This window comes from Saccopteryx bilineata, chromosome 2 (assembly GCF_036850765.1).
Source record: "Saccopteryx bilineata isolate mSacBil1 chromosome 2, mSacBil1_pri_phased_curated, whole genome shotgun sequence".
Taxonomy (NCBI): domain Eukaryota; kingdom Metazoa; phylum Chordata; class Mammalia; order Chiroptera; family Emballonuridae; genus Saccopteryx; species Saccopteryx bilineata.
This window is the reverse complement of record NC_089491.1, coordinates 51,175,947-51,197,836: the sequence shown is the minus strand read 5'-3', so window position 1 is coordinate 51,197,836 and position 21,890 is coordinate 51,175,947. Positions and strand designations below refer to the sequence as shown.

The 21,890-nt window shown below is 37.6% G+C and overlaps 1 protein-coding gene across 4 annotated transcripts in view; it reads left to right on the top strand.

Annotated features, from left to right (window-relative positions):
* Nucleotides 1-21,890, top strand: part of VPS13A (vacuolar protein sorting 13 homolog A) — a 224,969-nt gene that overhangs the window by 10,827 nt on the left and 192,252 nt on the right. For all 4 annotated transcript variants that reach the window (XM_066257049.1, XM_066257048.1, XM_066257050.1 and 1 more), the window contains exons 2-3: nucleotides 18,117-18,160; nucleotides 20,828-20,870. In XM_066257049.1, coding sequence (XP_066113146.1) covers nucleotides 18,117-18,160; nucleotides 20,828-20,870 — 87 coding nt within the window. The remainder of the gene's footprint in view (nucleotides 1-18,116; nucleotides 18,161-20,827; nucleotides 20,871-21,890) is intronic.

Genomic DNA, 21,890 nt, shown 5'->3' with positions numbered 1-21,890 from the left:
GGTAAAATAAGCATTTTCTAGTCTAAAAATTAAAAAGTTTTATAAGAGTATGGGGAGAATATAGAAAACCTTAAAATATAAATAATAAAATAAATATAAGGTTGCTACTTCACGGATTTTCGCCTATCACGGGGGGTTCTGGAACCTAACCCCGGTGATAGACGAGGGACCGCTGTATATAATGTCTGTCTTTGTCTGTTGTGATGGCATTGACTTACAGCCCATTTTGTCTAATATTAGTATAACTATCTCTGCTGCAGGGGCACCTACATTTTGTACGTGTTTGGTGATTGCAATACCATGGACCCAAACACATATGGTTTGGCCCCATACACTGCACAGCAGAAGACAATGGTAAATCACTGCTGCATTTTCTTTTATTTATTTTTTATTTCATTTTACCCTGAAAACCCTTTGACGAAACAGTCCAAAATGAAATATGAAAAAGTGCTGAAAGAGGAGATTCTCAGGTCAGAAAGTACTCAAACAGTTCCTGGGAAAGAGCAGACAATGAGTACAAATAGCTTGGTTGTTAATGACATAGCTAAACCAAAGTGAGAAGCATATCTAACAGCTGATGTGCACAAAGGCAAAAGGAAAGTACAATACAGTGCTGCACAACAGATGCAGTTAGAACAGGTACTGTAACAAGCATGGACCAAGGTAAACTGGAAATTGTAAAGCAAGAGATGGAACATCTAAACATTCCAGTACTTGGTGTTAGTGAACTAAATGGACTGGAATGCAACATTTATAGTGAGGCTGCTATAAGGTGTTCTACTCCAGAAATGACAAACTCAGAAGAAGTAGAATGGCTTCACTACTGAGACGAGATGAAGTGCAGCCCATTAGGGGCTACAGTGCAAGGTCTGACCGAGTAATGATGAGACTTCTAGGAAAACCTAATAATGTAAGCATCATAACCATCATTCAGTTCTCCCAGCTACAGAAGCTGAACAAGATGAAATCAAAAGTTCCTGTAAATATCCAAGAAAAATTTGATCACACTTCAAACCAAACATGCTGAAAATTATAGGTGATTGGAATGCAAAAGTAGGAAATTAGGGGTCATAAATGAAGCAGGAAATTGGCTCATGGATTTCTGTGCAGCCAGCAGCTTGTCAATTGCAAACACATGCCTCAAACAGCTGAACAGAAGACTGTGTACGTGGATGTCACCAGATGGTTAATACCTAATCATATAGACTATGTAATTGGAAGCAGGAGATGGAGAGGTTGCATTCGCTCTGCCAAAGCCAGAACAGGAGCAGACTGTGGTGCTGACCAGCAACTATGAAACATTAGAATAAAGCCAAAGAACACTAAGAATTGTAGTGCCAAAATATAATGTAAATAACATTCCTGATGGATTTGAAGTCCAAAAAAAAGAGACTATTAAACTTGATTGACTGAGAACCAGAAGAACTGTAGATTGAAACTAGAAATCTTATTAGAGAAGATTAAGAAAAAACAATGCTAGAAGGAAAAATCAAGATGGATGAAGGAAGGTACACTAAACAATTCTTAAAGACAGACAAAAGTAAAAAGGTGACAAAAGCAAGTTGAGAATGTTGAATGCAGTTTTTCAAGTACTATCATGTAGAATGAAGAGCACTATTACAGTAGTCCATGTAACGAGATAGAAGAGAATAATAAAAAAGGAAAAACAAGTGACCTCTATCAGAAGATTCAAGAACTAAAATGAAATTCAAACTGAAAATAGGAAGGCAGAACTATCACCAAGGAGAGAGATTATCTGACCAGAAGAAAATAAGGGAAAGTGGCAACAATATATTGAAAAATCCATACAGAAAAGACAGATGACAGATACCTTTAGAGAAGATTCTTAAGAGGAAGAACCTGTAATTCTAGAAAGTGAAGTGAAAACTGCTCTGAAAGTATTGGGAAAAGTAGATTACCAGGGTTAACTGGGATACCTATAAAACCACAGAGACTGATCTCTCAAAAATCCTAATGTGGATATATCAAGAAATAATGGAAAATAAAACAGAGGCCTACAAACTGGAAATGGTCAATATACATCCCAAGTTTTAAGAAAGGAGAGGCCAAGAAGTGCAATAATTATAGGACCATCACCTTAATTTCACACACAAAGTGATGCTCAAGGTGATATAACAAAGATTTCTACATTAGGTAGAACAAGAAGTGCTGGGTGTTCACCCTGGTTCAGTAAAGGAAGAGGTACTTGAGGTCTAATTGTGGACATTCTTTGGATACTAGCATGCTCCAAAGAATTTCGGAAGAAGGTTAGTCTATGTTTTATAGACTACAGTAAAGCCTTTGACTTTGTGGATCATGAAAAGCTGTAAATATCTCTTAAAGAAATGGGTGTGTCTCAGCACTTGAGTGTTTTGATGTATAACTTTTGTTGTGCGCAAAAAGCCACTCAGGACAGAATATGGTGAGACAGAATGGTTTCCTATATGTAAAGTTGTCAAACAAGGGTGCATTTTCTCTTCCTGTGTTTAAAATCTGTACTAGGACATATATATGGACACTGGACTAGATAGACTCAGAGGTAGGAGGAGTGAAAATTGGTAGAAGAAATATTAATAACTTAAGATATGTAGATGACCATCTTACTGGCTGAAAGTAGCAGTGGTTTGAAATAACTTTTAGAGGAGAAATTGCCAAAGCATTAGTGATTTGAACATCAAGGAGACAAAAATCATGACTGTAGAAGAAATACACAACTTTAACAGACTATGAAGATATTGACATTGTTAAAGATTTTGCATACCTTGGTGCAGTCAACATTTCAAATGGAGACAGCACCAAAGAAATCAAGAGGAGGCTGAGACTTGGCAGCAGTGGAAGAATTAGGAAAGATCATCAAGAGCAAGGATGTGTCATTAGGGACCAGGGCTAAGATCATCCACACATTCCCAGTTGCTGTGTGTGGATGAGAAAGCTGGACAATGAAGAAGGCTGATTGAGGGGGGAAAGATTCATTTGAAATACAGTGTTGAGGGAAAGCTCTCGGAAACCCTAGACCAGTGGTTCCCAACCTTTTTTGGGCCATGGACCTGTTAAATGTCAGAAAATGTTTTCACGGACAGGCCTTTATGGTGGGATGGATAAATGTATCATGTGATCGAGACAAGTGTCAAGAGTGAGTCTTACAAGGATGTAACAGAGGGAATCTGGTCTTTTTTTTTTTTTTTTTTTTTTTTGTATTTTTCTGAAGTTGGAAATGGGGAGGCAGTCAGACAGACTCCCACATGCGCCTGGCCAGGATCCACCCAGCATGCCCACCAGGGGCGATACTCCACCCATCTGGGCCATTGCTCTGTTGCAACCAGAGCCATTCTAGCGCCTGAGGCAGAGGCCATAGAGCCATCCTCAGTGCCCGGGCCAACTTTGCTCCAGTGGACCCTTGGCTGCAGGAGGGGAAGAGAGAGACAGAGAGGAAGGAGAGGGGGAGGGGTGGAGAAGCAGATGGGCGCTTCTCCTATGTGCCCTGGCCAGGAATTGAACCTGTGACTCCTGCATGCCAGGCCGATGCTCTACCATTGAGCCAACCGGCCAGGTGTGGTCATTTTTTTTTTCACAATTCACGTAATATTTAATATGAAAGATATTTCTTGTTTAGATATTTGCAATATATTGTTACAAGATGATACATTGACAAAAAATATTCATTCAATGGAAAAGTAATGGAAAAGTACTCGTTTAGATATTACCTAAATGAGTACTTTTTTATTACAATTATTAAAAATTAATAGGCATGTAAGCATAATTACAATATAAAATATTACAAATGTTTTAAGCATTTATCATATTATAATGTATTATTGTTGCAATTGATAAAATGTTTCTTTTATTTACGATATTGTTTTCAACTTTTTTAATTTAATTTTATTTTTATTAAATTTAATGAAGTGACATTGATAAATCAGGGTACATATGTTGAGAGAAAACATCTCCAGATTATTTTGACATTTGATTATGCTGTATACCCCTCACCCAAAGTCAAATTGTCTTCCATCACCTTCTATCTGGTTTTCTTTGTGCCCCTGCCCTCCCCCACCCCCTCTCTCTCCTTCCCACCCCATCCCTCCCCGCCCCCCCCCGTTACCATCACATTCTTGCCCATGTCTCTGAGTCTCATTTTTATGTCCCATCTATGTATAGATTCATATAGTTCTTAGTTTTTTTCTGATTTACTTATTTCACTCTGTATAATGTTATCAAGGTCCATCCATGTTATTGTAAATGATCTGATGTCATCATTTCTTTTGGCTGAGTAGTATTCCATAGTATATATATACCAAAGCTTTTTAATCCACTTGTCATCTGACAGACACTTGGGCTGTTTCCAGATCTTCGCTATTGTGAACAATGCTGCCATAAACATGGGGGTGCATTTCTCCTTTTCGAGCCGTTCTATTGTGTCCTTGGGGTATATTCCTAAAAGTGGGATAGCTGGGTCAAAAGGCAGTTCGATTTTCAGTTTTTTGAGGAATCTCCATACTGTTTTCCACAGAGGCTGCACCAGTCTGCATTCCCACCAGCAGTGCAGGAGGGTTCCCTTTTCTCCACATCCTTGACAGCACTTATTCTGTGTTGTTTTGTTGATGAGCGCCATTCTGACTGGTGTGAGGTGATATCTCATTGTGGTTTTAATTTGCATTTCTCTAATGATTAGTGATGTTGAGCATTTTTTCATATGCCTGTTGGCCATCTGTATGTCCTCTTTGGAGAAGTGTCTATTCATCTCTTTTGCCCATTTTTTGATTGGATTGTTTGTCTTCCTGGTGTTGAGATTTACGAGTTCTTTATAAATTTTGGTTATTAACCCCTTATCAGACGTATTGTCAAATATGTTCTCCCATTGTGTAGTTTGTCTTTTTATTCTGTTCTTATTGTCTTTAGCTGTGCAAAAGCTTTTTAGTTTGATATAGTCCCATTTGTTTATCCTGTCTTTTATTTCACTTGCCCATGGAGATAAATCAGCAAATATATTGCTCCGAGAGATGTCAGAGAGCTTACTGCCTATGTTTTTCTTCTAAGATGCTTATGGTTTCACAGCTTATGTTTAAGTCTTTTATCCATTTTGAGTTTATTTTTGTGAATGGTGTAAGTTGGTGGTCTAGTTTCATTTTTTTGCAGGTAGCTGTCCAGTTTTCCCAACACCATTTATTAAAGAGGCTGTCTTTACTCCATTGTATGCTCTTACCTCCTTTGTCAAATATCAGTTGTCCATAGAGCTGTGGGTTTATTTCTGGGTTCTCTGTTCTGTTCCATTGATCTATATGCCTGTTCTTATGCCAGTACCAGGCTGTTTTGAGTACAATGGCTTTGAAGTATAACTTGATATCAGGAAGTGTGATACCTCCCACTTTATTCTTCTTTTTTAAGATTGCTGAGGCTATTTGTGTTCTCTTTTGGTTCCATATAAACTTTTGGAATATGTGATCTATATTTTTAAAGTATGTCATTGGTATTTTAATTGGTATTGCATTGAATTTATAAATTACTTTGGGTAATATAGACATTTTAATGGTGTTTATTCTTCCTAACCATGAGCACGGTATATCCTTCCACTTGTTTATATCTTCCTTGATTTATTTTATCAATGTTTTATAATTTTCCGAGTACAAGTCTTTAGTCTCCTTGGTTAAATGTACTCCTAGGTACTTTATTTTTTTGGTTGCAATGGTGAAGGAGATTGTTTCCTTAATTTCTCTTTCTGACTGTTTATTGTTGGTGTACAAAAATGCCTCTGATTTCTGAGCTTTGATTTTATATCTTGCCACTTTGCTGAATTCATTTCTCAGATTCAGTAGTTTTTTTTTTTTTTTTTCCCCTGTACTTTTCTGAAGCCGGAAATGGGGAGAGACAGTCAGACAGACTCCCACATGCGCCCGACCGGGATCCACCTGGCACGCCCACCAGGGGGCAACGCTCTGCCCACCAGGGGGCGATGCTCTGCCCCTCTGGGGGGTCGCTCTGTTGCGACCAGAGCCACTCTAGCACCTGGGGCAGAGGCCGAGGAGCCATCCCCAGCGCCCGGGCCATCTTTGCTCCAGTGGAGCCTCGGCTGTGGGAGGGGAAGAGAGAGGCAGAGAGGGGGAGGGGTAGAGAAGCAGATGGGCGCTTCTCCTGTGTGCCCTGGCTGGGAATCGAACCCGGGACTTCTGCACGCCAGGCCGACGGTCTACCACTGAGCCAACCGGCCAGGGCCAGGTCCAGTAGTTTTTTGACTGAGACTCTAGGGTTTTCTATATACAATATCATATCATCTACAAATAATGATAGCTTTACTTCTTCTTTTCCAACTTGAATGCTTTTATTTCTTCTTCTTGTCTGATTGCTGTGGCTAGGACTTCCAGAACTATGTTGAATAAGAGTGGTGAAAAAGGGCACCCCTGCCTTGTTCCTGAACTTAAGGGGATTTCTTTTAATTTTTTCCCATTGAGTATGATGTTGGCTGTGGGTTTGTCATAGATGGCTTTTATCATGTTGAGGTATGTTCCCTGTATTTCCACTTTGTTGAGAGTTTTGATCATGAACGGGTGCTGGATTTTATCAAATGCTTTTTCTGCATCTATTGAAATTATCATGTGGTTTTTCTCCTTTTGTTTATATGATGAATCACATTGATTGATTTGCAGATATTGTACCAGCCTTGCCTCCCCAGAATAAATCCCACTTGATCATGGTGTATGATTTTTTCCATATATTGTTGGATCTGGTTTGCTAATACTTTGTTGAGGATTTTAGCATCTATATTCTCCAGGGATATTGGCCTATAATTTTCTTTCTTTGTGTTGTTTTTGCCTGGTTTTGGAGTCAGTATTATGCTCACCTCATAAAAGGAGCTTGGAAGTCTTTCTTCCTCTTGAATTTTTTGAAATAGCTTGAGAAAGATAGGAGTCAGTTCTTCTTTGAATATTTGGTATAATTCACTTGTGAAGCCATCAGGCCCAGGACTTTTCTTTGTTGGGAGTTTTTTGATAACTGTTTTGATCTCATTTGTTGTAATTGGTCTGTTTAGGTTTTCTGATTCTTCCAGATTGATTTTTGGAAGATTGTATGTCTCAAGGAATTTGTCCATTTCATCTAGGTTGTCTAGTTTTTTGGCATACAATTCTTCATAGTATTTTCTTTTTTTTTTTGTATTTTTCTGAAGCTGGAAACAGGGGGAAACAGTCAGACAGACTCCCGCATGCGCCCGACTGGGATCCACCGGGCACGTCCACCAGGGGGCGACGCTCTGCCCACCAGGGGGCAATGCTCTGCCTCTCCGGGGTGTCGCTCTGTTGCGACCAGAGCCACTCTAGCGCCTGGGGCAGAGGCCAAGGAGCCATCCCCAGCGCCCGGGCCATCTTTGCTCCAATGGAGCCTCACTGCGGGAGGGGAAGAGAGAGACAGAGAAGAATGAGAGGGGAAGGGATGGAGAAGCAGATGGGCACCTCTCCTGTGTGCCCTGGCCGGGAAACGAACCCGGGACTTCTGCATGCCAGGCCGACGCTCTACCACTGAGCCAACCGGCCAGGACCTCTTCATAGTATTTTCTTACAATATTTTGTATTTTTGTTGTGTCAGTAGTTATTTCTCCACTCTCATTTCTAATTTTATTTGAGTCCTCTCTTTTATTCTTGGTGAGTCTACTTAAAGGTTCATCGATCTTGTTTGCCTTTTCAAAGAACCAGTTCCTAGTTTCATTGATCGTCTGTATTGTTTCTTTAGCCTCCATGTCATTTATTTCTGCTCTGATCTTTATTATTTCCTTCCTTCTACTACCTCTGGGCTTTACTTGCTGTTCTTTTTCTAGTTCTTTTAGATGCAGGGTTAAGTTCTTTATTTGAGCTTTTTCTTGTTTCTTAAAGTGTGCCTGTAGTGCTATGAACTTCCCCCTCAGTAGTGCTTTTGCTGTGTCCCATAAATTTTGAATTGTTGTATGCTCATTGTCATTCGTTTCTAGGAATTTTTTTATTCTTTGATCTCATTCTTAATCCATTTGTTATTTAACAACCTGCTATTTAGTTTCCATGTGTTTGAGAATTTTTGAGCTTTTCTGTTGTGGTTGATTTCTAGTTTCATGCCATTGTGATTAGAGAAAGTGCTTGATATGATTTCAGTCTTCTTAAATTTGTTGAGACCACCTTTGTGCCCTAACATGTGGTCTATCCTAGAGAATGTACCATGAGCACTTGAAAAGAATGTATATTCAGCTGCTATAGGGTGAAAGGTTCTGAAGATATTTATTAAATCGAGTTGATCTAGTATGTCCTTTAAGTCTGCTGTTTCTTTGTTAATTTTCTTTCTTGAGGATCTATCTAGTGATGTTAATGGGGTATTTAAATCCCCTACTGTTTTTTTTTTTTTTTGTGGGTTTTTTTTTTTTGGTGTTAGGCCACCATTTATTTTTCTGAAGTTGGAAACGGAGGCAGTCAGACAGACTCCTGCATGCACCTGACCGGGATCCACCTGGCACGCCCACCAAGGGGTGATGCTCTGCCCATCTGGACATCGCTCTGTTGCAACCAGAGCCATTCTAGCGCCTGAGGCAGAGGCCATGGAGCCATCCTCAGTGCCTGGGCCAACATTGCTCCAATGGAGCCTTGGCTGCGGGAGGGGAAGAGAGAGACCTAGAGGAAGGAAAGGAGGGGTGGAGAAGCAGATGGGCGCTTTTCCTGTGTGCCCTGGCCGAGAATTGAACCCGAGACTCCTGCACGCCAGGCCGACACTCTACCACTGAGCCAACCGGCCAGGGCCGTTAAATGCCCTACTATTATAGTATTGCTGTTGATCTTGCTCTTTATATCCATCGAAGTCTGCTTTATATATTTAGGTGCTCCTATATTAGGTGCTTAGATATTTATAATAGTTATATCTTCCTATTGTATTGCTCCTTTTATCATTATGTAGTGGTCTTCTTTTTCTCTTACTATAGTCTTTGTTTTAAAGTCCATTTTGTCTGATATAAGTATTGCTACCCCAACTTTTTTTTTCATTTCCATTTGCATGAAATATTTTTTCCATACTTTTACCTTCCGTCTATGTGCATCTTTTGTTTTAAAGTGTTTCTCTTGTAGACAGCATATGTACGGGTTCTGTTTTCTTATCCATGCAGCTACCCTATGTCTTTTGATTGGATCATTTAATCCATTTACATTTAAGGTTATTATTGATATGTAGTTTTTTATTGCCATTTTATTCCTTAAATTTGTATTCCTTTTTTGCTATGTTCTTTTCCCACTGTGATCTGTTTACACCATGCCACTTAACATTTCCTGCAGCATTGGTTTGATTGTAATGAATTCCTTGAGGGTTTTTTTTTTTTCTGGGAAGCTTTTTATTTGTCCTTCAATTTTAAATGATAGCCTTGCTGGATAAAGTAGTCTTGGTTGTAGGTTCTTGTTCTGCATTACTTTGAATATTTCTTGCCATTCCCTTCTGGCCTCAAATGTTTCTGTTGAGAAGTCTGATGTCATCCTTAAGGGGGGTCCTTTGTAGGTGATAGCCTTTTTTTCTCTAGCAGCTTTTAATATTTTCTCTTTATCACTTAGCTTTGGTATTTTAATTATGATGTATCTTGGTGTAGGTTTCTTTGAGTTTCTCTTTAATGGAGTTCTCTGTGCTTCTTGAACTTGTGAGAGTTTCTCCTGCATTAATTTAGGGAAGTTTTCAGCTATGATATGATTGAGCAAAGTCTCTATTCCTTGTTCTTTCTTTTCTTCTTCAGGAACACGTATGATGCGGATGTTATTTCTCTTCATGTTGTCACAGAGCTCTCTAAGAGCTTCCTCAGACTTTTTGAGTCTCTTTTCTTTTTTCTTCTCTGCTTTCTTGCCTTCATTCAAGTTGATCTTCCAACTCACTGATTTGATCCTCAGCTCTATCCATCCTGTTTTTAATTCCTTCCATTGTGGTCTTCATTTCTGATATAGTGTTTGTCATCTCCGACTGATTCTTTTTTAATATTTCAGTATCCTTTTTTATACTTGCTATTTCTTTATTTAGGTGTTCGTAATGACCATCCATTGTTGTTCTAAGATCCCTAAGCATTTTTACAATCATTATTTTGAACTCCGCATCCAGAAGTTTGGTTATTTCCATATCACTCAGTTCAATTCCTGAAGGTTTCTCTTGTGGTTTCATTTGGATTGCACTTCTTTGTCTTCTCATTTCTGTGTTTGGGTGTTTTACTTGTAGAGCTGGTTGAGTATAGGCTTGGTGTTGTCTGCCTCCAATTTTCAAATGTGTTATTTCTAGGTCTTCTTGGGTTGGCATCAGCTATTATTTGTAATCCACTTTCGGTTTGGGTTGCTTTGAAGTCTTGATTTGTTTGTTTTCTTAACAGGTGATAATCTTGTTTACTGATCTCAGCAGGGAGCTTCCTTGAAACTGTATCCAGGAATGCCGATGGGTGTAACCTGAGACTCTGAAGGCCTCTTCCACCAATTAATCTCCCTGGGGGCATGGTGTTTTCTCAGCTTCAGTAGGGGGAGGTGTATCTCAGATCTCCATGGAGACCTGAGTTACTGCCCCTCCTCCCCACTTCTTGTTTTCAGCTGTTTCTTGTGCTGATTTGAGCTGGAGAGATGTCTGGAGATTTATGATCTGGAAGCAATTCAGTTCTGTTCTTTGCAAGGATCAGTCCCTCCTCCAGCTATGGCTGACTCTAGTACTGGATGAGTCAGCTTTTTTAGGTTGTCCCCTGCATTCCTCTGCTCCTCACCATCTGTCCCTCTCTCTCCCCTTTCCACTTGGAAGATAAGCCAGTCCTTTCAACACACCTCGCTCCCTGGTCGCCAGGCAAGTGGCTGTGAGCATTATTTTCTGCTCTTTTCTCTGAAGTGAGAGCCTCTCTGGGCTCTTAGCCTCACCCTCCCCTCCGTTCCTGTAAGCAGGGGAGATTCAGGCACTCCCTACCTGGTTTGTTGTGGTTTCTTCTTTGCTCCTTGGTTTTTGAGAGCTGTTCTTGTAGTCCAGAGTTGGTTTTTCATGCTGACTTTTCCTAAGTTGATTTGTATTATAGTTTGGTGGTGAGAGCTGGGAGTCTGTGCATCTGCCTACTCTGCTGACATCTTCAGGCCTCCGAATCTGGTCATTTAAAAAAAATAAAACATCGTTCAGACTTAAATATAAATAAAACGGAAATAATGTAAGTTATTTATTCTTACTCTGCAGACCGGTACCAAATGGCCCACAGACTGGTACTGGTCCGCGGCCCAGGGTTTGAGGACCACTGCCCTAGACCACCAGAATGATGAATAAGTGGGTCCTTGAGCAAATTAAGCTTGAAACATTGCTGGAGGTAAAAATGTCAAAACTGAAGCTGTCCTAATTTGGTCATATCATAAGAAGGCAGAGTTCTTTGGAAAAGACAATTCTGGAAAAAAATAGAAGGTAGCAGGAGAAGAGGAAAACCACATATAAGTGGATTGACTCCACAAAGAAGCTACAGGTATGAGTCTTCAGAAGCTGAGCAGGGCTGTTGAGGACTGGACAATGTGGATACCATTCATTCATGTGGTCACCAGGAGTGGGAGCTGACTCAATGGCACGTAACACATGCATACATCTCTGCCTTTTGATTATTGTTTGCACAGGAAATCTTTTTTCGTCCTTTTATTTCAACCTATATGTGTTGTTACAGCTAAAGTGAGTCTCTTGTAGACAGCATATAGTAGGATCCTATATTATTTTTAAAAATCCATTGTGCCCAACTTTGTCTTTTGATTGGGGAGTCTGTATACATTTAAATTAATTATTGATAATCCCACAGGACACCTTCTACATAAGACCACCTACCAAGACTGAGTCATAGCAGCTCTACCTAATACATAGAAACAAACAAAAAGAAGCAGCCAAAATAGGGAGACAAAGAAACATGTTCCAAATAAAAGAACAGGAGAAATCTCCAGAAAAAGAACTAAATGAAATGGAGGCAAACAACTTATCAGATATAGAGTTCAGAAAAATGGTTAAAGGATGTTCAAGGAACTTAGAACTACAACAGCATGGAAGAGGACATAGAAACCATAAAAAAGAACCGGTCAGAAATGATAATAACTCTCAGTAAAGTGGGAATAGAGGGAACATATTTCAATGTAATAAAGGCCACATATGACAACCCTCACCAACATCATACTTGACAGGCAAAAACTAAAAACATTTTACTTAAGATTGGGAAGGAGACAGAGATACTTGCTTTCATCATACTTACTCAAGTCCTAGCCTCAGCAGTCAGACAAAAAAGGTATCTGATTTGGAAAGGAAGAAGTAAAACTATCATTACTTGCAGATGACTTGATATTGTCCATAGCACACCCTAAAGATACCATCAAAAACTACTAGCGTGGATAAATTAATTTATAAAGTAGCAAGATACAAAGTAACCAAAAATCAGTTGCATTTTTATATACCAGTAATAATTTATCAGAAAGGGAAACAGAAAACAATCCCATTCACAGTTTCTTCAAAAAGAATGAAATACCTAGGAATAAATTTAACCAAGAAAGACCTGTACTGAGAAAGACTTGTACTTAGAAAATTATGACACTGAAGAAAAAAATTGCAGAAGATACAAATAAGTGGAAGCATATATGTTTTTCATGGATAGGAAGAATGAACATATTCAAATGTTCATACTACCCAAAGCAATCTATAGATTCAACACAATGCCTATCAAGATACCAATGGCATGTTTCACAGAACTAGAACAAACATTCCAAAAATTTATATGGAACCTCAAATGACATTGAATAGCCACAGCAATCTTGAGAAAGAAGAACAAAGTTGGAGGAATCACACTCCCCAATATAGCTAACTATACTACAAGACCATAGTAATCAAAACAGCATGGTGCTGGAATAAAAAAAACATACATACAACTCAATAGAACAAAATAGTCCAGAAATAAACCCACTCGTTTATGGTCAGCTAATATTTGACAAAGGAGGCAAGAACATTCAATGGGATGAAAACAGCCTATTCAGTGAATGGTGTTGAGAAAATTGGACAGATGAAAGAAAAACACAAAACTAGACCACCTTCTTACAACAAACAAGAGTAACCTGAAATGGATTAAAAATTTAAATGTTAGTACCAAAACCCTAGGGATTTTAGAATAAAACATAGGCAGTAAAATCTCGTACATTTCTTTTAACAATATATATTTTTTCTAATCTGTCTCCTTGGGCAAGGGAAATAGATATAAAAGGGAGGACTACATCAAACTAAAAAGGTTTTGCAAAGCCAAGGGAACCATCAACAAAATAAAAAGACAGCCCACTGAATGGGAGAGCCTACATGCCAGTGATACATCTGATAAAGGGTTAATATATATTATACAAAATTTATAGAGAACTTATACAATTCAACACCACAAAAGCAATCTAATTAAAAATAGGTAAAGGACCTGAATAGATACTTCTCCAAAGAAGACATACAGATGACCAATAGTCATATGAAAAGATGCTCACTCTTAGTAATTATCAGAGAATTGCAAATTAAAACCACAGTGAGATAACATCTCACTTGTCAGAATGGCTGTCATCAATAAATCAACAATAAATTTTGGTGAAGTGGCCCTGGCCGGTTGGCTCAGCGGTAGAGCGTCGGCCTAGCGTGCGGAGGACCCGGGTTCGATTCCCGGCCAGGGCACACAGGAGAAGCGCCCATTTGCTTCTCCACCCCTCCGCCACGCTTTCCTCTCTGTCTCTCTCTTCCCCTCCCGCAGCCAAGGCTCCATTGGAGCAGAGATGGCCCGGGCGCTGGGCATGGCTCTGTGGCCTCTGCCTCAGGCGCTAGAGTGGCTCTGGTCGCAATATGGCGACGCCCAGGATGGGCAGAGCATCGCCCCCTGGGGGGCAGAGCACCGCCCCTGGTGGGCGTGCCGGGTGGATCCCGGTCGGGCGCATGCGGGAGTCTGTCTGACTGTCTCTCCCTGTTTCCAGCTTCAGAAAAATGAAAAAAAAATTAAAAAAATAAAAGAAAAAAAAAAAAAAAATTTTGGTGAAGATATGGAGAAAAGGGATCCCTTGTCCACTGTTGGTGGGAATACAGACTGGTACAGCCACGTGGAAAGCAGTATGGGATTGACTTCAAAAAAATTAAATATGGAACTGCTTTATGACCCAGCGATTCTACTTGTGGGAATATACCTGAAGAAACCCTGAAACACTAATTTGAATGAATATCTGCGCTCCTATGTTCATTACAATGTTATTTACAATAGCCAGATGAGTAGATGAGTGGATACAAATGCTGTGGTTCATTTACACAATGGAATAATATTAGGCCATAAAAAAACAAAAACAAAAAAGGAAATCTTACCCTTTGCAACAGCGTGGATGGACCTTGATAGTATTATGCTAAGTGATTTCACTCATATGGGGAATCTAATGAACAAAATAAATTAAAAAACAGAATAGAGACAGACTTATAGGTAGGAACAGACTGACAGCTGTCAGAGGGGAGAAGGGTTGCAGATCTGGGTGAAAAGGTGAGGGATTAAGCACAAAAATAAACTCATAGAGACACTGGTGTGGTAATTACCAAGAGGATTGGGAGGAGGTAGAAGAGGGTATGGGGAGATAAGTGGTGTTGGAAGGAGACTTGACTTGGGGTGTTGAGCACACAATACAGTATAGAGATGATGTATTATAGAATTGTATGCCCGAAACCTATATAATTTTATTAACTGATGTCATACCAATAAATTCAATAAAAATTACTGAGAAGGAAGTTACTATTGCCATTTTGTTAATTATTTTTAAAATGTCTTTTAACTTTGTCATTTTTTCCTTACTCTTGTGTTCAGTTTTTTATGTAACGACACATTTTGATACCCTTATTTCCTTTTGTATATATTCTATAGATATTTTCTTTGTGGTTCCACAGGGATGACATAATATTTTAAATTTACAACAGTATATTTTAAAGTGATGTCAACTTTAATCAAATCAGTAGCTTTAGTCATTTCTAGTTCACCTCCCCAACTTTTTTTTTTCTCTTTTTTGGGCCTCAATCAGAAGGACTTGGGCCTGCCTCCCCAACTTTGTTATTGATGTTATATAACATTTTTATACATTATGTATCTATTAACATGGATTTATTCTTTTTTTATTCCTTTACCTTTTAAATTCTGTAAAAGAACAAAAGTAAAATTACAAAATAAAATTATACTAATACTGTTTCTTTTATTTCTCCATGTATTTACCATTACTTCAGAACTTTATGTATATTTTTTCATATGGTTTTAAGTTACTCCCTAGCATTTTTTCAACTTGTTCTCCCTTTAAAATTTCTTGTAAGATTTATCTACTGGTAATGAGCTCCCTCAGCCTTTGTTTATCTGAGGATATCTTAATTTTTTTACTCATTTTTGAAATAGGTAAGATATTCTGCTGGGTATAATATTCTCAGTGGACATTTTTTTTCCAGTACTTTAAAATTTTGAACTATCTTATTTCTGTGTTCTGGCTTGCAAGGTTCTGCAGATAAATCTACTGATAATCTTAGAGGAATCTGTATATGTAATATCTATTATTTCTTGCTGCCTTTGTCTCTTGGATTCATATGTCCACATCTTTCCTGAAATTTGGGGATTTTGGCCACTATTTCTTCAAATAACTTTTCTTTCCCTTATTTTTCCTCCTTTTGGACTTCCATAATGCATACATTTGATGATATCCCATGGGTTCCTTAGGCTTGTTTCACTTTTCTTTATTTAAAATATTTGCTTCTCAGTATTTCTGAATAACTTGTTTTCAAGTTTTCTGATTCATTCTTTTTCAGTTTGAGTCAGCTTTCGACTTTCTCTAGTGAATTTGTCAAGTCAGTTATTTCTTATACCTCTGTTGGGTTGTGTGCTATATGTATATATGTGTGTTTCTCTGTTTTCATTTGAGATTTTTCATTTTTTGTTGATCTAATTTACATATAACATTGTGTAAATTTAAGGTATACAACATGTTGATTTGATACATTTTTATAACGGTTGAGCAAAAGTAGGTTAGTGGTTCTGCATATGCAAAACACAGAATTTATTCCTGTTTTGTTTATTAATTATCGTATACTATATTCCTTAGGAACAACTGTAAACCTCCTCTTACTCCACCCTGTGTTGTAGTATGATTATCACTGTAGCTTTAGCTAACACCTTTATCACACCACATAATTATCATTTTTTTTTGGGGGGGGAGAACATTTAGGATTTAGTCTCTTAGCAGTTTTGGCGTACATAATGCAATATTATTAACTGTAATCACTATGATGTACATTAAATCTCCAAAACTTACTCATTTTCTAGTTGCAGGTTTAACAGTATCTCCCCAATTTCCCCACATACCAGCCCCTGGTAACAACCATTCTACTCTATTTCTATGAGTTTGACTTTTTTATATCCCACATACAGTATTTGTTTTTCTGTGTCTGGCTTATCATTTTCTTTTTTTTAAATTTTAAGTTATTGTGTTTACATAGATTCTAGTGTTCCCCCAAATGCACATTATGCACGTATTACAACTATTACAATCCCCCTCCCCCCGTGTTCCCCTCAACATTCCCCTTTTCCCCCTCTACACAACGCCCTCCCTTTGTTTCTCCAGGATTAGCTTTTCTGTTCTCTATAACGCTGTGTTATGTGTGTAAAACTTTACCAATCTCTTTCCCTTTTCTGATCCCTTCCTATCATCCCTTTTCCCTCTGTCCGCTTTCCCTCTGGACCCATTGATCCCGCCTCTGTCTCTATTCCACTCCTCAGTTCAAATTGTTCATTGGATTCCTCAAATGAGTGAGGTCATATGATTTTTTTTTTTCTCTGCCTGGCTTATTTTACTTAACATAATAGTTTCCAGGTTCATCCATGTTGTCTCAAAAGGTAAAATTTCCTTCTTTTTCATGGCTCCATAGTATTCCATTGTTTATATGTACCATAGCTGTTGAATCTACTGGTCCACTGACAGGCACTTGGGCTGTTTCCAGATATTGGCTATTGTAAACAATGCTGCCATAAACATGGGGCTGCATTTCTTTTTTTTGAATCATTGATGTGGTGTTCTTGGGATATATTCCTAAAAGTGGGATGGCTGGGTCAAAAGGCAGTTCCATTTTTAATTTTTGAGGAATCTCCATACTATTTTCCACAGTGGCTGCACCAGTCTGTGTCTGGCTTATCTTATTAAAGATAATGCCCTCCAAAGTCCATCCATGTTATGGCAAATGGCAGGATTTCTTTTTTTGTCATGGTTGAATATTTCACTGTGTGTGTATCACATCTTTATCTACTAATCTGTTGATATACACACTTAGGTTGGTAACATATCTTGGCTGTTGTGAATAATGCCGCAATGAACATGGGAGTGTTCCCATTTTCCTTTCCTTTGGATATATAGCCATAAGAGGAGTTTCTGGATGACTGTCAAGATATTTCTTAATCTTTGGCTTTTCTTCAGTTTAATTATGATATGCCTAAATGCAGATTTGTGTGTGTGTGTGTGTGTGTGTGTGTGTGTGTGTCAGAGGGTTATTCTACTTCGTGTTCTCTGAGTTTGCTTGAGCTATGGTTTATCACTAATTTTGGAAAATTCTCAGCCATTATTACTCCACTGTTTTTGCTGCTCTTTTTTTTTCGTCAGTTATTCCCATTATGTACATATTACAACTATTACAATTATCCTACAGTTCTTGGACATTTTTTATGTTTTATTTTTCTCTTTGCATTTCAGTTTGGGAACTTTATTTTATATATCTGGTTTATTTGGGATTTAAAAAATTCTCTCCAGTTCATACCAAGTATATTTAAATACAATTCATTTTTCATATATTATTCTTAGATCATGTTACATTGCTAGATTTGTATTATTTGTGTAATTTTGATTAAAATGTAAAAACATGTCACTGCAACTGTGCAGAGGTTATAACTTGCAATAAATGATGTTTTAGTTAAAATCTTAGACAAATTGAAGAATGAAGGTGTACTAATATAATTGTAGTTGGATTCTGTTTTCTGTTCTGTACATTTATTTGTAATTTTTTTTACTTAATATATCATTTTAGGAATAAACTATACCTAACTTTTAAAATGAAAAATATTTCAATAGTTCAATTTAATTATTATTATTATTATTTTGTAGGAGCTGTGGCCCTAAAGAATCTTGAAATTAAAGAAAATGCCCTGGTAAGTTTTGACTATAAGAACTTTGTTAGTGCATTTATATATACACTTTTTCCTGATTTACTTTGTCACTTTAAATCATTTGAGAAAAAATTTTGATCATAAATTTTGTAAAATGTGAATTTTGCAAAATGGATTCTTAATATCCTTAAAAGCACAAACTGACAGTTTAATTGCTCCATTTAAAAATACTTCTAGTATTTATTTCTATGTGTTTTTATTTTTATAAACTTATTTATTGAGTATAATTGACATACAATTATATAGGTATGTTTTTATGTTTTCTATATATTTTTAAATTAATTTCCCCAGTCATCTTCAGTTTTTTATACCATTTAAACCATTTTTTACTGTAGAATTGAGTGGCATTAATTACATTTACAGTATTGTGCAACCACTACCAGTATCTGTTTCCAAACATTTTCATTATGCCAAAGGGGGAACCCTGTAACCATAAAGAAAAATAACCTCTCCCTGTAGACCTTGTAACCTCTAATCTATTGTCTGTCTCTTAATTTGCCTATTCCAGGTACCTCATATAGGTGGAATCATGCTATTTTTGCCATTTTTTATCTGGCTGGTTTCACTCAGTGTTAATTCCTTCAAGGTTCATCCATGTTGTAGCATGTATCAGAACATCTTTTCTTTTTATGGCCGAATAATAATTTATATGTGTATGCCACATTTTGTTTATCTATTGATTGGCACAGTTTTTGCCTTTTGGCTCATTTAAACAATGTTGCTATGAACATTGGCACACACATATCTGTTCTAGTCCCTGCTTTCAACTTATGTGGGTAAAAACCTAGGAGCTGAATTATATGGTATTATATAGAATAGATTATATGGTAATTTTATATTTAGCCTTTTCAGTAACTACTAAACTGTTTTCTATACCAGTTGAACCATTTTATGTTCCCACTAGCAGTCCACGAGGGTTTCAATTTCTTCACATTCTTAATAACGTTTATCTTCTGTTTTTGTTAATACCCATCCTAATGGGTGAAAAGTGGTATCTCATTTTGTTTTTTCTTAGTATTTCTCTCATGGCTAGTAAGGTTGAACATCCTTTCATGTGTTTTATTAGCCATTTGTATATGTTCTTTGGAGAAATGACTATTGAAAACCATTATCAATATTTTTATTGTTTTTTTGTCAAGTTATGTAGTTTTCATATTTACCTTTATCAGATACATGATTTGCAAATATGTCCCTGCATTCCATAGGTTATCTTGTGTCTCTGTTGTCATGTCCTTTTTAATGCACGAGAGTTTTAAATTTTGATGAAACTGCATTTTATCTCTTTTTTTCTTTTGTGCCTTTGTGTTTGGTGTGATATTCAAGAAATTACTGCAAATGTTACCTCATGTTTTCTTCAAAGGATTTTTACAGTTTTAGGTCTTATATTTAGGTATTTGGTCCATTTTTAGTTAATTTTTGTATATTGCATTCTTTTGCAAGTGGGCATCCAGTTTTCCAAGCACCATTTATTGAAAAGGTTTCCCTTTTCACCATTAAAGTAGAGAATATCTTTTTGCTGATATTCTTTGCAAAATGGACTTTTAATCTCTTCACAAGTACTTGTTGACAGTGGAATTTCCCATATTTTTTCCCCCAAATAAGGTAAAAGTGGTAGTGATTCTGGTATGGGTAACTTAGGTAATCATTATTACTGTAAAACCTTTTCCCTATTTATTTTCTTTTGGTATTTTTCTGAAGTTGGAAACGGGGTGGCAGTCTGACAGACTCCCGCAACTCCCGCAAGCGCCCGACCGGGATCCACCGGGCATGCTCACCAGGGGGCGATGCTCCGCCCATCTAGGGCACTGCTCTGTTGCAACCAGAGCCATTCTAGCGCCTGAGGCAGAGGCCACAGAGCCATCCTCAGTGCCAGGCCATCTTTGCTCCAACGGAGCCTTGGCTGCAGGAGGGAAGAGAGAGACAGAGAGGAAGGAGAGGGGGAGGGGTGGTGAAGCAGATGGGTGCCTCTCATGTGTGCCCTGGCCAGGAATCGAACCTGGGACTCCTGCACACCAGGCCGACACTCTACCACTGAGCCAACCGGCCAGGGCCCTTATTTATTTTTAAAAGATCAGTCTTGAATTTTATGGACTTGAGAATAACCCAATTTGTGTGTGTATGTGTATTTTATATATTTATATATATTAAAAAAAATTTTTTTTTTGCAATAGAGAAGGACAGATGGGGACAGACAGGAAGGAAGAGAGATGAGAAGCATCAAGTCTTCGTTGCAGCGCCTTAGTTCATTAATTGCTTTCTCATATATGCCTTTACTGCGGGGCTCCAGGAGAGCGTGTGAACCCTTGCTCAAGCCAGAGACCTTTGGGCTCAAGCTAGTGACCATGGGGTTGTGTTTGTGATCCCACGCTCAAGCTGGTGAGCCCGCACTCAAGGCAGATGGGCCTGTGCTCAAGCTGACGGCCTCAGGGTTTCAAACTTAGGTCCTCTGCATCCCAGTCCGACGCTCTATCCACTGTGCCACCAAATATAGCTTGGTCAGGCTATATTTATAAATATAAATAAGTGTTGAAGGTAAAGGAAAGGTGTAAGTTAACTTAAATCCTTTAAATAATTCTAGGAGAAAAAAAGTCATCTGTTTTGTTGAACTGTATATGTACTAATAATATTTTACATCTGTACTTTTTGTAGAGTCAACTGGATGTACCATTTAAAATTAAAGTTGGTCATATAGGTAAGCTATGTTTATTTGAATATTCTTGCTTTATATGCAACCAGAATAATATTTAGAATCTCTATAATGTGATATTGTTAATTATCTGAGCATTAATTGAAAATAATCATGTATTTTCATCTAAGTAGAGCTTAATTTTATGACTTAAATATATTGTGTGATCCATATATTCTTTGAATATTATGTATGAAATTAAACATCTTATTAGGTGTTAAAAATGAGTTACTTTAGAGCCAAAGGATTAATAGAGAGCATAACCCACTTAGTTTCTTAATTTCTGATGAGTTATCATTGTTCTGTTTGTATAATAGTGTAATTGAGACTTGAAAGTATATAGATATACTTTGTTGTATAGTTTGTGTAGTGGGACTTATATAATGTTATTGCAATATATTTGTGTCAGTAGGGAAACAAGGTATTTTAAAAGCTTATCTATGTTATGTGATTAATGTCTCTGATATTTTGTGCACTTCCCTCCTGCAGCCGTAGCTCAAATGGTTTGAGCAAGTTGGCCTGGGTGCTAAGATGGCACCATGGCCTTGCCTCAGATGCTAAAATAGCTCTATTGCGGAGTAACAGAGCAATGGTTTCAGATGGGCAGAGTATCACCCCATAGTGGGCTTACTGGGTGGATCTCTGTCAGAGCACATGTGGGAGTCTGTCTGTTTGCTTCCCTGCCTCTCACTTAAAAAAAAAAGTAGATTTAATTTCTTAAAATTTTTTGGCTTAATGTTTCAATTTTATTGTTTAAATTACTATTTGAACTTTACTGCTTTAAATATTGTACAGGATAATAGTGTAATTGAGACTTGAAAGTATATAGATATACTTTGTTGTATAGTTTGTGTAGTGGGACTTATATAATGTTATTGCAATATATTTGTGTCAGTAGGGAAACAAGGTATTTTAAAAGCTTATCTATGTTACGTGATTAATGTCTCTGATATTTTGTGCACTTATGGTTAGTGTTAGACCATTTGCCAAAATTTTCATCATCTTACTTTGCTAAGACTAAAATTA